The 18,070-nt window shown below is 33.4% G+C and overlaps 3 protein-coding genes and 1 long non-coding RNA gene across 4 annotated transcripts; 2 read left to right on the forward strand and 2 right to left on the reverse strand.

Moving 5' to 3' along the window:
* The first annotated feature begins 2,351 nt into the window (after positions 1-2,351).
* LOC129951862 (uncharacterized protein KIAA2013 homolog) lies at positions 2,352-5,111 on the forward strand. Its single transcript, XM_056064212.1, has 8 exons — positions 2,352-2,690; positions 2,765-3,056; positions 3,115-3,291; positions 3,352-3,892; positions 3,951-4,034; positions 4,106-4,395; positions 4,461-4,585; positions 4,649-5,111. Exons 1-8 carry the CDS (start codon positions 2,510-2,512, stop codon positions 4,834-4,836), a joined length of 1,878 nt encoding a protein of 625 aa, XP_055920187.1. The 5' UTR covers positions 2,352-2,509; the 3' UTR covers positions 4,837-5,111.
* A 1,673-nt stretch (positions 5,112-6,784) lies between these two features.
* LOC129949880 (methyltransferase-like protein 17, mitochondrial) lies at positions 6,785-8,775 on the forward strand. The gene is made up of 4 exons (XM_056061588.1): positions 6,785-7,688; positions 7,748-7,963; positions 8,028-8,317; positions 8,378-8,775. Exons 1-4 carry the CDS (start codon positions 6,888-6,890, stop codon positions 8,541-8,543), a joined length of 1,473 nt encoding a protein of 490 aa, XP_055917563.1. The 5' UTR covers positions 6,785-6,887; the 3' UTR covers positions 8,544-8,775.
* Positions 8,776-11,199: 2,424 nt separating this feature from the next.
* LOC129950015 (aspartate aminotransferase, mitochondrial) lies at positions 11,200-17,438 on the reverse strand. The gene is made up of 5 exons (XM_056061776.1): positions 17,245-17,438; positions 12,709-12,865; positions 12,484-12,627; positions 12,202-12,408; positions 11,200-12,137 (listed from the first exon to the last, which is right to left on the reverse strand). The coding sequence occupies exons 1-5, from the start codon at positions 17,334-17,336 to the stop codon at positions 11,442-11,444; spliced, it is 1,296 nt and encodes a 431-aa protein (XP_055917751.1). The 5' UTR covers positions 17,337-17,438; the 3' UTR covers positions 11,200-11,441.
* LOC129950016 (uncharacterized) lies at positions 14,451-17,238 on the reverse strand. The gene is made up of 2 exons (XR_008782077.1): positions 14,975-17,238; positions 14,451-14,908 (listed from the first exon to the last, which is right to left on the reverse strand). It is a non-coding gene; the product is annotated as an uncharacterized LOC129950016 (long non-coding RNA).
* Positions 17,439-18,070: the final 632 nt, after the last annotated feature.

Raw genomic sequence — 18,070 nt, forward strand, 5'->3', positions numbered from 1 at the left:
TACTCTTAAATTCGACTGCTGTGGCTTTTCGCTTGTAAAAATTTGTTTTTGTGGTATATAATTTCTTTATTCAAATATAACTCTTATTTAAAGACTCCAAATCTAATTCGACTGGCTTGGGCGCGTCCGTTGAATAGAATAGACGTTAGAATACAAATTTTTATGAGAGCGAGCCAAACAACCTTTTGTCTCGCTTCTATGTCTCAGGTTTCAGAGTTTCGCGCTCAGCGTGCGACATCTAGCTACGAAACTCTGAAACCTAAACATAAGGGGAATTACACATTATTAATGATAGTTGCCTTAATTTTATACTACATTTTAAAGTATTTTCCCACTCAAATAATTTAAAACCGTGTTTCAAATGAGACAGTTGTTATTAGTAGATATCAAACTTCTTTTCAAATTTCTAGAAATCCAATAGGCTTGGAAAAGTTGACAGAAATTTAATACAAATCCAATACAATAGAGCTGGCCACACACGACTGAGGTGGCTTGGTTTGGAACAATCGATAAAGTTGGATTTTCAACAAGTCAAAAATCAATCTTATCTCGTTACTAAAAGCTTTCTATCTATCTCATTCTATCTCAAACAAAAATTCTGGGTCAGTTTTCAACTTTTATTATATGGTATAATTATTTTTGGCCATATAATTTTTGAACTTATTTTATCAAAACATTTTTATATTAATTATTATTATTGTGCTTAAAATGAAAAATACAAAAATAATCAAACTGTCAAACTGGCTGTGACTCGCTCGGAGCCTATTAGCACGGTCGTAAATGTCCAGCATAACAAAATATCTAATTTCCCAAAAATTATTAAATTATCCTGAGAGTTCGTTAACTTGGGGTCTCCATTGAACATTTCCGATGACAGGACTATTGACCTGTCATCAGATAATCCAATAAAGATCAACAGATGAAAATCCAGTCTCTGATCTGATCTGGTCATCGCAGTTTGGATTTTTTGAGCGGATGAAAATCCTGTCATCAAATTTTACATTTGTGTTGTATGTATTGGTGAGCGTCCATTTTCCGCAGTCTTTTTGAAATTAAAATTTCATTTCGTTTAAATTGTCGTCGTGTGTGGTACCTACATATTTTGTTCATTAAGTAAATAAAATTAATTAAAGAAAATGGAAATATATTTAAATTCTTATATTGTGTTGTTTACTATTGCTCAAAGGCATTTTATATAATTTGTTTTAATTGTATTTTGTAAAAAAACAACAACTACCGACACAAAAGGTAAATTAACAAAAAAGTAAACAACAGATTAACCTTTATGTCAAATGTGACATTTGAGGTTGCGCATGGCATTACATAATATGCCCAGTAAAAAAAACATTGGATTGCGGATGAGATTCCGGAAGAGATCCTAATCCTGAGGGTAAATATATCCGTAAACAACTAGAAGGAACCTATTTAAAGTTGCTCTTTATTAGTTTCGTGTGAAAAGCCCATAAACAAAAAATATTATTTCACAATTTATTGATTTATTTGGATTATAAAATCACTTTACTGGATGAGAACAAAACAGAGGATGTAGTGCGTCACGTAAAAACTGTTTTTACGTAGCCCCAAACGTTGTCAAATTATATAATCTTGATAAACGTCACCAAAAATTGAAATTACGAGACCAAGAAACTTCTTAAGCAAAAAGACATAATTGATCATGTGGTTTGACTTGAAATTAGATAATCTCGATAAACGTCACCAAATTGAAATTAAATGACGAGGAAACTTCTCGCGCTGCTCCGTTCAAGTAATGACCTTAATACAAACGCCCGGATATATATAAATTCGGATTATCAGCAACACTCACACATTTTAACTACGTCTTTTACAATTATGCACCTTACAGCACTAGTAACGCTCAAAACTCTCTTCGAATTTCTTTACAATCTTTCCAATTCTGTTTTCGTTTCGAGCGATTATGAAGAAATAATAATTGACTACCAATGTAGTTAGTTTCAATTATTTAAGTTGTTCGTTCATTCTTTAAGCAATCCATTATTGTAAATGTCAAACACTCAACTTTTTTTTCATTTGTCATTAATTTATTTTTCTAAGCCATGTGTCATACCCTTCAAATGACAGCTGATTTTGATTAACTTCGAAATGAATGACCCTATACATTAACATATTTTTCATTACTGCTCTTCTTTTATATCACAATTAAAAAGGGAAACGAAATAAAATTAAGAAAAGTCTAAATATAAACCTCTATCAAGAATCATTCCGTGTGTACCTGAACCTTTCAATTGTATAATTTGTTCGTTGTCATCTCTGACGTTGACAGGTTTTCAAACCGTCAAACAGTTAATCTTCTGAACCCGACCCCTAGAAATAGAAAAGTCATTGAAACCAACCTTCATGCAGCAAAAATTCACACTAAAGTTGTTGTCAAAATAAAATGTTAAATAAAGTACTTTTGATAATTGAAACCGGCTTCAGAAAAATTATTAATAATAAAATAAATTAAAATCTGTGTTAACGAAGTTGAAAAATGTTTCGTTCGGCCAAAAGTAAATTCGATTTAGGCGAATTAACACGAAAAATAAAGCGAACAGTTGACGGAAGTATTTCCTATAGAAAATTATTTATTCTTCTCCTATGTTTAGCCGTGTTTTTTTATATTGTGCCACCTGTATTTAGATATCTGTTTAGCAGCAAACCCCAAGCAAAAGGTTGATTAAAATAAGATAATAAAAACAATACAAATCGTTATCTAAACACCCTTTGTTTTGGTATCATAATCTAGATCCTCTTGTGCGATGCATGGACGACCGCTTGACACCATTCTTTATACAGAACTTGGAGTACAATGCAAATATTCGACATGTTCCCTTCTTACCGGAAGAAAACAATTTTATTCCTTACATTGGAAATGGTTACTTCGGGGTGGAAGTATCCAATGATGCGTCATTGAGAATCAAATCAGGACGATCGATGCAATTGCCTGTCCCTCTGTATCCCATAATCTCATTGTCTCCAACGAATGGGTTATTTAGAGAGTCCACTGTTGTAGAATATCAAAGTGGAATTGTTCATAGGTTGGGTTTTGTTTGTTGTAAATATTTCAAATTATGTCATCAACCCTTTGTGTTTTAGATTTCAATGCTTCCAAGACTATTTCGGTTCTTACAAATACTACGCCCACAGAACGTTTCCTGAGATCTTAGTCCAAGAGATACAAATCACAAACACTCGTAATCAAATATTCGATGTTGACATGGTACTACCTCGTTCGAGTTTCCAATCACCAGTGTCCAGAGTAGTCAGCATCAAGTAAGTGACTTGTTTCCGTTTTAAAATCTTTTGCTTTCATAATTTTCTTTTGAATTCCAGATCAGCTCGAGACTCTTCAGCTACTGAATACGACGTGATGAGTGCATCGATTCCTTTAAAGGACAAGAATAACAATATAATTGTTGTTTCCATAGTCCACAAGAAAATATCACCTCAGTTGACACTCAAGAAACGAGGTGTCACAAAGTTAGACCTGCTCATGGCAATTCACTACACAAATCCTATTCCTAGTAATAAATTTGCTGATGTTAGAGATGAAAACGAGAAGCTAGCGATTGCTTCGATGACAATGGCTTCACAGAAAGTTGAAGCGGGAGCTGATTCTCTAGTTGCGTATAATGAATTTCGGAAGCAACACATTCGGGTTTGGAATGATTTGTGGGCGACTGGATTTTCAATTAGTACATCAAAAGCTGAAAATAGTATAAATGGCGATCGAATTAATGCCACCATTTATGCTGTATTGTCGCAGGTTCGAAGCTATGAACTTGAAGAGATTGTGTCACAGCAAAGGAAGCAGGACATAGCCAAGGCTCTGTCGTATGCTGAGGGTTGCTATGATAGTTATCATACTTTGCAGGTGTGTATCATTTCATTTGGAAATGATGATTGGCCCTTAAATCGTATTTATTTTTTAGGCAGAGAATCTGTGGCTAAGAATGGATAGTATTGAAAATCTCAATAGTTTAGTTTCCTCATGGATGCTTACTTTAGAAAAACAGGTACAAACACAAGTTGAAAATGCTGACCCATCATATTCTATGTTCTAGTTGTTTTTCTTTTTACTATCTAGGGTTGTCATAATCTCATTCGAGCTGGTGCCAGTGGTGTCATTCAAGCCATGGTGCTAAGTTTTGGAAGTCTTCGTTTTAGCAATCAACATTTAGAATTTAACATCCATCCGAAATTTTTGCATCGTGATTTTAATTTCAGGAGGTTAAATTATGGCAATAAGACACATGTTAATGTGACCGTTACTGTGACTGAAGATAACAAAGCTGTAATAAACATAGCACTGGACAGATCGGATAGGAGTTATTATGCCTGTGATGCAGGGTGTTTGGACGAACCTGTGTTACTGGGGTAAATTTTACCTTTTACAGAAATATTTCCTTCTCACAGTTATTCTTATTGTGTGCTCTCTTTAGACAAAGTCGAAAGCAATTTCCAGTCAAATTGACGGAGCCCATTACAGCAATCCTGTATATAACAGCCGATAAGCAACACATGGAGGAACTCCACAAAGCAATTCATGTGAAAGAAGTAGCAGAAGGTAAAGACACAAATCTGACATAAAAATCTATTTGAAAAAATTAAAACATTTTGTCTCTCATAGCTCCCGCCCACGAACATCATGTCATAGCTCTGCATAAACACGGTCATCATTTAGGTGGCCTACCAACTCTGTTTTGGGTATCAATCTGTGCAATAATAGTAGTTTTTCATATATTCCTATGTAAACTTATTATCAAAGAATATTGTGAGCCATCGGACAAACTACGATATCGATACAATAAACCGTGATTTTAGGTGACTAATAAATTGAAAAAATAAATAAATATTATTTGTAAATTTTGTTTAGCCTTAAATTAAATAAATGTGCGTATTTGTTGTTAGAGAATGATAAAAAAAACAAAGACTTAGGAAAAACGGTTTCGCGAATTCCTAAACGAAACGAAAATTAAGTAATGCAAAAAATGATCGATTAATGATTTATTTAAGTATAAAATTTTAAAATATTGTTACGTATTATGTATTGTAAATTACGATAAAAAATATAAATATTACTTTAAAAAATACCAATTTTCAGATAGAACAGTCTTTTTTAGTTTTCTGCTCGCAATAATTTCACAAAACAAATACATTGGGCGCATTCACAAAGCTAGTGGCTACGTATTCAAAATTCAACTAGCTTTATGAATGCAAAACTACACTACAATCCAGGTAGTCAATCTGGAACTGTCATATTGTTGACAAATGCAAATATATAATTAATTTAATAATTTTAACTTATCTTTTGTGTTTTTAAATTCAATAAAATCAAATTTTAAACACAATTTGAATGATTTATATTTGTATTTAAATACTTAACGATTTATTTTATTTTGATTTCATGTGTTCTTACCGAGCAGGTGATTGTGAAACGCCAAAATCATTCTCCACTAACTTTGTAGCCTAATTTTGTAGTTAGATTTAGCCAATCAGAACCCCTTGATTACGTAGCCACTAGCTTTGTGAATGCGACCATTGTTATTATAACCTTTCAGATTTGTTTTGAAGGTAATACGGCTTATTTTAAGATATGAGAAAGATTTCCCAAAGTATGCTAAGCTTTGAAAACAATATAAAATGATATAAGTTTAATCTACAAAAGTACTTGCTTTAAAGCCTTAATATAGAATGAAGTTAGAAGAACATTTTTTACAAGTTTTGGAAACCTCGACTTTCTCCTACTATACTCATATTCGTTAGAATCAGCTTGAACACTTATCAGCGGTTAACAGTCACGCAGGGTATACATATTGAGGTTCTTTTTAAAGTTTTGTAAATCTAAAATAAGATTTTGCTTCCCTTACAATACCTTTGTGTCAGATAACGAACCGAAAAGAGAAACTTATTACATGATTGTTTGAGTTCTAAGCTACCTCTCAAAGCTTTTAGCTTAAAATGCCTCCAATTGTATTCATAAACCCTACGCAGCCTTTGCAAGGTTTATAATTACGACTGAATTAATATAATGGTACATCAATGAAAAGAAAGAAATGGGCTGGCAGGAGTTAACTTCACGTTGATAAGAACTAAATTGAATGACACACAAACGACAGATTAAAAATTTCGCAGGAAATGTTTTATTTTAGTCTGTGGTCCATGATAACTTCAGGAATTCCGTCTTAAAGGCCTTGAATCAACTTTATTACATTGGCATAGACCTCATCTTTTGCGTCACCCTAAATAAAAAGTCTTAAAGTGTTATATCACAAGATCTCGATTTAGTTACAGCGTAGTTTCCATTGGCCAAATGTCAAAATATGACAGCTTTGCAAACTTTTATTGGAAAATCCCATATCTGGTTATGATTTTGATAAATTATAAAACATGTTCGTGGCTTCTTTCACAAAAATAGCTTATTGAGATACATAAAGTCACAGAACAATATTTTATCTACCTTATCTACAGAAGAACTTATGTATATAGTAAAGGAGATTCAATTACTTTAGCATGGGATCCAAAATCTAGTATAGGCATTTTTCTTTTTAGGCTCAAATAAGGGTTGTATTTGTTTTATCAATCGGACCTTACATAATCAAGTTCTACTTTGCGCTTTGCTCAAAGCTTAAAAAACGTCTTATATCAATTCGATACATCATTTGCCAATAGGCATCCTTTTAAGGAATAGTAAAACAAACAGAACCGCTGAATCATCAAAACGATCAGCTGTTGAATGACAGTTTACTTGTCAATTTCACCGCAACCGCAACAAACAAATCCTGCCCATGCGACTTCGTTATTTTCCCTTCAGTATTTTTGTTTTGGTGAAAAATAGTATTGTATAAATAAACACAAATAATTTTATAATGAGCTTGAATAAAATTCTAATAAGTACTCGTCTACTACCCCAATTCCATCAATTAATCCTTAAATCAAACTCAAGAAATGTGTGTAAAATCGCGGTAAACCTTGATCCAGAGCTCACCGAAAAACTAGAGAAAGATGAATTAAAACATCGTCATCATCCAGGAATTATTAAGAAGGGAAGTCTTAACGTTCCGAAGCACATTGCCCAAGCAATTCATCGAGCTGTGGGTGACTTCCCAATTAAAACACTCGTCAAAGATGGCAAAGTTCTTAATCAATACATAAATTCTCGTCATCCACCGCCCGAGACGAAAGATCTTCAGAAGAAAATTCAAGAGATTTCGGTAGAATTGGATTTAAAATATCCAATGCCTGATGAGTCTGAGTTGGGAGAAGATGAATTGCAGAAAAAAAACTACATACGCCAACAGAAACTCAAGAAAATCCTTAAAGAACGAACATTCGCCTGGAAACCAATAACCTATGGAGCTTATGAGGCTCTGGTCTATGCTATTGGAAGAAGTGCTCAGGAATACGCCGCCATTTCGAGTATTTTTAAGGAAATCGAAAACAGACATCCCGAATTTAAACCAAGAAGTTTTATCGATTTTGGTTCGGGGGTTGGAACTGGAATGTGGGCAGCTAGTGATTTATGGAAGGAGTCAATATTTGAATATCTGAATGTGGACTCTTCGAGAGAAATGAATGATCTCTCGGACTTAATCATAAGAGATGGCAATGCAAACCAAAAACCAAGACTCAGAAATGTTTATTACAGACAGTTCCTGCCAAGCGCTGATGTAAGTTGTTAGAAACATCTATGTACATCAAAGTTAAAGATATTCTTCATTAATTTCAGACAAAATACGATCTCGTAGTGTCGGCTTTCTCTCTCTTCGAATTGCCTAGTGCCAAGGACAGAAAAGAGGTAATAATGAATTTATGGAAGAAATGCGATGGTTATATGATTGTTGTTGAAGAAGGCAGCAGAAGAGGATCGGAAATCGTGAATGAAGTTCGTTCGAATGTCCTCACATCAAGAGATCCCGACCTGGTGGGTCATGTTTTTGCTCCAGTATGTTGACTTTATATTTTAAACAAAATGCACCTTAAAATAACACAGAATTTTTTTGTAATAGTGTCCCCATGATCTAAGCTGCCCACGACTTTCTGAGCAGGGTGACAACACTCCCTGTAACTTCAATGCTTCCTATGAACCTCTTGGTTTGGGGGAGAACATTTCTGGAAATGTAACAAAACGATTTAGTTACGTGGTTTTGAAAAAAGGATCGAGAAAAAATGCCCGCGACAGTAGTTGGCCACGACTTGTTAGGCCAACACTAGTTCGTTCAAAACATTCGGTTTGTCGAATGTGCACATCAAAAGGAACTCTTCTAGAAATTGTTTTTACAAAATCGAAACACGGAAGGTTTGTTGGTCTTTTTTGTTGTATAGTATTTTCTTGAATTAAAACAAAAAATCTATTTAGGGATGCATTAAGATGTGCAAGAGCTAGTGATTGGGGTGATAGGTTGCCTCTAGAAATTGGTGAACAATGGGAAAGTACCAAAATACACAAAAAGAGGGATAAAACTAATTCAAAAGAAACCGAGATGCAAGATGAAGTGGAAACAATAAGTGAAAAGCCAAATTAATTTAAATTACTGTTTTTTAATTTTTTTGTAAATAAAGTTTTAGTTTAAAATTAGAAGGTTTAGAACTGTAAGACAAATCCATAAATTTGGTCTTAAGGATCAAAGCTATAAACTTCAAAAAAGACTTATATTCAATGGTATGGTAAATATATGCAGGTGCCTTTATCTGGTTAAACGAAGAAGGATGTCTTTAAACGTATCCCAAGTAAGGAACAAAATGTAATATTTGTTGGTGGACAAAATGCACCTGATCAAACTTTTCAATACGGGTTTTAATTAATCCAATGAATGAGAAAACTTTGTGTCACAATATTTTGATTTAATTTGTTCTTAAATATTTCCATTTAATATTTATGTGTCTTCTACAAATTCCATAGACGGAATATGACCATCATCTTCATATTGGGTTGAAGAGTACCTGCTGGAGTCAGGTAGAGAGATATGAATATACGCATAGTCCAAAAAATCTCCGTACTGGAGATAATTTTTGTTTTATAACTGCAGAACGAAGAGTAATGTCCAATAATAAAGCTAAAGTGGGAACACTGAAGATAGCACATGTTCTAGCACAGATAATAAATATTCACAAAAAAATAAACAAAAAAAAAGATCCAACATCAGTTTATCACCTCTTTCTTCTTTTACGCACCAAGACGCGCATAAAAAAAAGATATACATTTGTTTGCAACGGACCAAAGTTTGTTTTTGTATTCGTTGGCAAACAAAATGACAAATGAAAAAAGTTTCTAAAACAAAAAAAAAAAAACAAAATAGCAAGGCAAAAAGAGCTTTCTCAGCTTTATTTTTAAAAGCTCTTGTCTGTTAAGGCTTGTCTGTTAAGAGAAAAAAATGTTTCATTTTTTCCTGCTGGGATGAGACATCTGTATAAATTTATTATCTGTGGTTCTACTCTCACTTTAAAAAGAATTAATATGAACAAAGGATACCGTTATGAATTTTATAATGCAAAACAACAACTAAAAATGTTCCGTACAGATCTTATTATCATGTTATAATTGGCGTTGAAATGTTCTTGATCACTTTTTTGTTTGTTTTTTTTTTGGTAAGTTTTTGTATTCTAAATAATATTTCAGCTTAAAAACTTTCTTTTCACTCAAGGAAATGAAAATGGCAACTAAAAATAAACAAATGCCCTTGGCCACCAAACAAATCATAATTGACTTGAGAAATGAGTTAACATATTGGGTGAAATGTCTAAAATAGTCAAAACACCACGGTCTTCAATCCAATATGTATTGGACAATTATAAAAAACGAAAACAATCGCAAACCAACCAAGATCAGGTGGTCCAAAATATACGTTTTGGGACCATCTTTGGTTCTGATAGACGCCGCGCCGCCGCGCCGTATGGTGTGGAGAACGCATAACACTGCACATAACCCACAAAATTTGATATCTACTGTGAAGCACGGCCGCTGCAATATAATGGTGTGGGGGTGTATGGCATCTTCCGGCGTTGGACACCTCGTTTTCATAGAAAATACAATGGATACATGTGGGTACTTAAATATTCTTAAGGAAAACCTACATTCAAGTGCCCAAAAATTGGGTCTTGGCAGCAACTTTACTTTTCAATAGGATAATGATCCTAAAAATACGGCCAAGGTGGTAAAGAAATGGTTGCTGTCCAATGTTAGTGCGCAAGTGAAACACCCTGCTCAGTCTCCAGATCTCAATCCTATTGAACGCCTGTGGGATCACCTAGAAAAAAAGATTCGCCAGCAAACAATCGCCAACAAGAATAATCTCAAAACGATCCTACTTGACGAATGGAACAAAATTTCTCCACATTTGACCACCAAGCTTGTCTATTGGATGAAAAACAGATTGGATAAATTTGTCCAGAAGAAAGGAGGCCCTACTAAATATTAAGCTACTTTTTTCCTTAAGTATGTAATCAAAAAATGACTGTACAAAGACTTATTTGTTTTGTTATTATAAGCTGTTTGTAAGGTTTTCGGCTAAAACTGACAATTTCGCGAAGACAGTGGCTTGAGTTTTTGTGTGAAAAGCCTATTAGAGTAATTCTTGTCTTGGAAAGTGCTTTCTCAATTTGAGACGGGTTATTTACCCGTCGGATTCGGCATACAAACTGTAGGTCGGCTTCATCACTAAAACTACTCGGACACAGGAATGGTTGAGATTTATTTTTTACTCTTTTGAAATCAAAAATAAGCCCCTCTTATAAGTACCATGTTAAAAAAACATATTTCAATTTTAATCCATTTAAACAGAACAAAATTTAAATGTGTTTTTATTAAGTTTGAACTTTAAATAGCTGTTAAATGTTTTTCTCTCGATAAGAATTACTTTACGAACATCCTTAAGGCACCACCTTGCACGCAGCCTTCTTAGTGCCAATTCTCCCCTTTCCCTTCTTCTAACCAATTTTTTCTATTATCATAGTTTTAATGAGACTGTTTAAGAACAATTATGATGTCTTCAAACTTCTTATTATTATAATTTTTGACAACAACAGCTTCGCAACCTTTAAAATCAAAGTTTTCACGTTGATATTTTAACCAAAGTTACAGCTATTTTGCTTCCCTACTTTGCCTTTAAATATCTGATGTTGTTTCAAAATAAACTTAGTATTTCTTCTTCCAGATAACAAAATCATATGAACAAAAAACACTTTTATTTTAGTTTTGGAAAAATATTTTAATGTTACTTAAATAAATGCACTAAAGTAGATCTCTGTGGCAGATTAACTAAAACGATAAAGATGTTTGATATTAATATCTTTGTATGTATGTATGTATGTAATTGCATTACTCGCCAATCTTATTTATGTTTTTTTCAAAAACAATCATTTTTTTACTTTTTCTAAATTAGTTATTTTTTCTATTGGATTTTAAAAGCAAACTTTCAACGTATTTATTTGGTAACTTCATGCATGGCATGAGCTAAATAATCAACATTTTTGCTAGTTACACCAGCCATCGAAATTCGACCATCTTTGGTCAAATAAACACTAAAATCTTTTGTCAATCGCTCCGATTGTTCTGGGGTCATGCCGGAGTAGCAGAACATACCAATTTGATTGGTAATGTGATCCCATGGGCGACTGGATCCCAAATTGATGAGATTATTCTTTAGCTTGGCACGAACATCAATAATACGATCGGCCATGCCCTTGACATCCTTCAGCCAGATGGTTTTAAGGTCGGCATTGTTGAGAATTTCAGCTGCAATACGGGCACCATGTAGAGGTGGATTCGAGTACATTGGACGGATGAGAATCTTAATTTGAGATAGAACACGATCGGCTTCTTCGGCAGACGAACAGATTACGGAGAATGCACCAGCACGTTGGCCATAGAGACCCATGTTCTTGGCAAAACTCTGGGCAAGGCAGAAGTCAATACCTTCTTTTTCGAATAAGCGTACCGCAGTGGCGTCACGGTCAACATCTCCACTGGCAAAACCTTGGTAGGCCATATCGAGAAAGGGGAACAACTTCCTCTTCTTGATGACATTGCAAAGTTCAAGCCATTGCTCGGGTGTGGCATCAACTCCGGTTGGATTGTGGGCACATGCGTGCAAAAGAATTATGGAGTTTTCTGGGATTTTCTATTTACCAAAAAAAAAACGTTAAATTACATTTAAATAAAACAAAATACGTTTTTTTCCATACCATGATATCATCCAGGCAGCCCTTGAAGTCAAGTCCACATGTCTTTGGGTCGTAGTAACGATATTTGTTGACCTTAAGTCCGGAGTGTTCGAAAATTGGAATATGGTTACCCCATGTTGGTGTGGGCATGTACACCTCACGATTGCCCTTCCAGAATTTACTTAAGAAGGCAGCACCAATACGAAGGGCACCAGTTCCACTGATAGCCTGAAATAATAATCAATTAAAATGTTTAATAATGTATGGAAATTACATATTAGTCATTTGAATATATTTATGTACCTGTACTGTTGCATTATGCTTGGCCTTCAATCGTTGTGAGTTCTCTCCAAGAGCAAGTTCGATAGCACGTCCCCAGAATTCTGGCACACCAACAATTGGAGCATATTCATGATCCATGTTTTTGGCCAAAATACATTCTTCTGCCTACAAGAATTTAATTTTTTGTTGAATACTACTTGTCGTCTTTTTTATAAATAAATCATTTAATATTTTTCATCTACTTACCATACGAACACTTGGAAGCACAAATGGTTTGCCGTTGTCATCACGATACGCACCTACACCAACGTTAATCTTCTTTGGGTTTTGATCACGTTTGAAGGCTTCAGTCACTCCCAAAATGGCATCGGGAGGACCCATTTTTACATCAGACCACCATGAGCTGGAAAAATTTTAATTTTTGATAAACTATTTACTTTTTATTTTATGTTTTAATTATATTTTCAAAAAAAAGCTTGGAAAAAGTTGAAAATGTATGCATACGCGAACAGAAATGCTTTCTAGAGCTCTATCAGACCGCTAACATATCGTAAAAAAAACCTAAGTGTTACTGCATGACAGTAAAATTGGTTCTTCATTGTTTTTATGAATAGCCATATAATTGTCAAATATTTATTTATGTCTTCTAGAAATTATGTTTATGTGTTCCAAATATTAAATCAGATATCAGAACTTGTTGACAATATATAAATATTTATAGATCTCAGACAAATTTAGTGTTTTATTTTCTAATGTTGTTCCTTTTATCTAATAGTCTTTAAATTTGTTTCTTTAAGTCAGTATGACAAATTCTTTGATTATTTTAAATACAGGGTTAATATTATTCCAAAAAAACATTCATCAACTTCATTGTGAAGAAAAATCATTATAATTGAAACACACTTAAAATGTTCAAAACAATGATTTTAATTTATAAATAGTTCAAGAGATGGATAGAGACAAACAACCGCTTAAGTATCTTCCAAGCTGGGTTTCGGTCCGGTTTCTCAACGGCAGACCAAATTTTTGCACTAACAAGCATAACAAGACAACATATGAAGAAAAACAAAAAGCTTTACAGCTGCTTCATTGACTTCAAATCTGCAAAGCTGATACGGTTAATCGACAAGCATTGATTTACAAACTATTTTCTCTTGGCCTTTCGAAAAAATATTTACTTTTTTATTGTTACTTTCTGAGTTCAACGAAAGCCTCAGTATGGGATGGCAACAACTTATCCGAAAGTTTTGAGACAGCGGCGGGAGTTTCCCTAAGAATGTATTCTAAGTCCCATTTTGTTTGCACAATATATTGATGCGGTTTGTGGAGGTGTAATATTTGGCGAATCTTTGATTAAAGTTTCACTGTATGCAGATGATGTGGTACTTTTGGCGGATAACCCATATTCTTAACACCTGCAAATCAATAGACTTAAAGAATATTGCGAAACTTGGGATTTACGGATCAATACTAGAAAAACCAAGGTTATGACATTTAAATCTAAGCGGCATGTACGACGTGCTGAAGAATCATGGAACTTCAACAACGATCGTATTGAAATTGTGAGTGTGTTGAAATATCTAGGTGTATTGCTGACCTATAACCTAATCTGGAGCAATCATGCAAAAGAGAAAACCAGCGAGGACAAACTGGAACATCATCTGATGTGGCCCAATTTTTTTAGCAACCAACTTATCGACCTCTCATCAAAGTAAAGAGCCTTCAATGCAACAATAAATACTTGCTTATGTTACTGTGTCCAACCATTTGGATAGGCTCAAATGAAGGAATTTGAGACTTTACAAAGATAGTTTTTTAAAAGACTTTTTAAAGTGCCTAACGATCTATATATATTCAGAATCTTAAACGTCATTCCGACTATTTACCTTAGGTTATGAAAAGAGAAAATTGGCTTCATAAGACGATCTTGATAAGACTGCTCAGAGAATGGAACCATCAATTGTCATCAACTTCAAACTATTCTTGTAAAGAAATGACTCAGGAAACTATCGGCACCATTTTTAAAGCTAGAGTCGAGATACTTAATCTCAACTTTGTCCCCCATAGATCGCACTCCTCACAAATTTGCAATCCCTGCAACAGAAGAGATGTGGAGGATATAAATCATTTCATAGCAGTTTGTCCAATATTACAAGAAATACGACGGTGAGTTTTTTGTCTATGGACCAACTTATTGACATTCTTAACGGGCTGAGTAGTTGGACGAATCTGTTTAAATTTTGCAAACATTCTTTAGCTTAAAGAAGTAGGTTTTGAGCGTTCATGTATCCGATGTATGGCGATTGAGAATTTAATATTTTTTGTGTTTCCAATCGCGGCAAAATTGAACTTGTTTTCATCTTCTAAAATTGTTTTTAAAAACGGGAAAGTTTATTTTTTAAAGATTTTGTGTTTCAAATCACGGCAAAATTGATGTCTGAAATCACTGAGAATGTTAAAACGAAAACTTATATTTTTTGTGTTTCAAATTATGTCAAAATTGTATACATACCTTTAAAGATTATAAAATCATTCAAAATTGTTTTATTTATCTTCTTTTTTATAAATATTAATTTGAAAATTGTTAAGAAAAATTACTAAAAAATATAGTTTTTATTTTCTTATACTAAAAAAAAACAAAAAAAAAACTTTCATGATGTTAAACTATTTTAAACCGAAATGTCATTCAGGCAGACGGCAACAACGCTATGTCCTTGTATTCTTAGCTTTTAATTAATGTAATTTTAATATCGAAATAAGGAATTTAAACTAATCTACTCTAGTACAGAAAAAAATTGATGCAAACAAATGATGACCAGAATGCCAGCCTCTTAAAGATCACTCTGGTTTCTAACTAAGAGTCAAAAAAACGGGTTTAATATATCCTTGAATTGTTTACATTTTAAACTCAGTGTACACAAAAATAGAGAAGAATGGTCGGAACAGACTTAGCTAAAGCACTCCACATTCTTGATGTGCGGTTACAAAAATAATCTCAATACTTAATAATACGTTAAAAATTGAACTAAATGGAAATCTTATAAGAAATTTTGGATGTTCAAGGATTATGGCTAAAATATTTAGTAGGCCTTATAACTGGGCATTTCGATGCAAAATTGCTATTTTTGGGTATTGTCGAGAAGAGAAATTCCTGATTATTTCATCGGTGATAATATGCGACTCAAAATTCTGAAATTGCCGCAGGTAAAAGAGAAAAACTGCTCAGGCATATTTTATGGGGTTGTTTATTATAACATGTTGTGAAGCCCAAATACCGATTACGTAAATATAATGGATCAACATGTTAGAGAATCATGCTGTCTTATGCAGAGCAAGTCTTAATGATTAGGAAGTGACGTATTAGTTTTCCGTTATGAATTTGGCCTTTTTAATTACTGGATTTGAACTTAGAAACGTCTAAAAAGTTTCTACCGATGTTGTCTTCGAAATTCATAATATTATCCAACTGTGAAATATAGTGGGTACCGCATGATCATGTAAAATATCCCATTGGAGAGTTGTTAGGGATTTATTAAATCCAAATAAGTGACAAAAATGGGAAGCTGAAATAACACGTTAGGGGACTACAACCAAATACTAAAAAATGTTGTTTTGATTTCCGGCAAACATTGTTAATTTTTCTAAATTTTATTACTATAAATGTTTGCTTTCTTGTTCTTGTAGATAATACGAAAATAAATTAATCGATTAACTCATTGTCAAAATTGTTTCATCTCCTTAACGAATAACAAACAAAAAAAACATTTGAAACGATAGAAAAACAAATACATATTAATGTAAGAAAACAATATGAAGCAGTTAAAGATCAAGATCTTGGAATATTTTCTTTGAATAAAAACAAATTAATAATTTTAATTGCCCTCATCTATCGTGCATACATTATACATTTTAGATTGCGAGATATTTATTGTTGAAGCTTATCGCTCGGCAAGGGACAACTTCATTATCTCTGTTTTTATTCTTTGCTTGCGTATTTACTCGATGACGACGACGTCAGCACTTCATAGTTTATCTATTTCAAACAATATTTTAATCGATCGCATACAGCTTATTATTGTCTTGTCTAAAAGATTTTTCAGACCTTGAAGCCTTTTTTTCGACTTCTTAAACAATTGAATCAACCATTTTGGAAATTATAAGTTGTATTACATATATACAAACATTTGTCTATTATGACGATAGGAATCTTTTAGAAACTAAGAGGAATTATGTACCTTTTTAAAAGAATTAAAAATGTGATGCAATAACCTCACACCAATGTGAATCAGCGTTGGTAGGTAGATACTGTACCAAAAATAAATTGTTTAAACTCCTAGAAATTGACATTGTTCACATTAAGAGAATTGTTACGTTTAATGACGGTACTGTTCTAGCTTTCGACACGAAGATTTAAAAATCCATGTAGGTAGGTAGGTAAAGCAAAAAACAGCCACGAATAAATTAAATTTCCCTTAGCCGGTTAGCGGTGTAGCGCGGCTCAATTCGGCGCGGTGCCACTGCCTATGTTTACTATATTCAATTGAATACTTCATTCCAAAATGCAAACAAAATAGCAAGAATAGCGCAGTCTCAAATTTATGTCATATTATGTATATTTTTGTTGCCGTCTATCATAATCAGTGGACACAGCGGAAGCGGAAAGTAAGAATGGTTCGGGTTCGGGTGTTTATATCTATGACCTTGCAATGACATTCCATAGAACAACTGAGCACATATATAATATAGGGCAAATTGTGGTTTTGCTATTCCTATTTCACTTACCTATTCCTTTGGGATGTGATGCTAACAGCATTGCCCAAAATTCTGCTTGCTGGTGCAATTGTTGAATTGAATTTTACACAAATATTTGCCATTTTTTGCTTAATAATAATTTCAACCTCAAAAGAATCACGACCCGACTATGCCGGAGGAAATTTGTCCAATAAAATAAACGCAGGAAAATAGCAAAGTTGCGAAATTGGAATTTGTTAAACGCCAAACAGCAAATACTGGAAAAGTTGAATGGAAATTGAATAAATAAATTCAGCTGTTTTCAAATGCAATCAATTTTAGAGATGTTCGTTCAGTTTAAAGTGACAGTTTAAGGTACTGTCAGCATGTTGTTTATTTGGATTTCGTCCTGTACTTTTATTTGAAATCGTTTGTAAGAGAAAAAATAAAGGAACTCATATTTAAAAAAAGAATTGCAGACGTATTTATTATATTTCCCATAAAGACATTCAAATTTTGTTTTTGACAGAAACACATCCTTTTAATAAAGTTTTAAATTATCAACTCACACATTTTGAGGGTTGTAGCACCCAGATAACTTTGTGAATTCCATCTTTAAGGTCTTCAATTAATTGTTGAGCATTATAATACACCATATCTTTCACGATGCCCTAAAGAAAATAGTCTAAGGGTCTGCTTCACAATTTAAAAGTAACGCTCAGAACGTAGTTACCCACCACTTTAATTACTTACCATTTAAACCTTTCTGTTAGCGAACAGTGTGTTTTACAATCACAACTATCATTCTCATAATTTTATGTTTTGGGTAGCTAACTACTCGTCAGTTATTCCCATTTTCCAATATTGTAAGGGTTTT

This window comes from Eupeodes corollae, chromosome 3 (assembly GCF_945859685.1).
Source record: "Eupeodes corollae chromosome 3, idEupCoro1.1, whole genome shotgun sequence".
Classification (NCBI taxonomy): domain Eukaryota; kingdom Metazoa; phylum Arthropoda; class Insecta; order Diptera; family Syrphidae; genus Eupeodes; species Eupeodes corollae.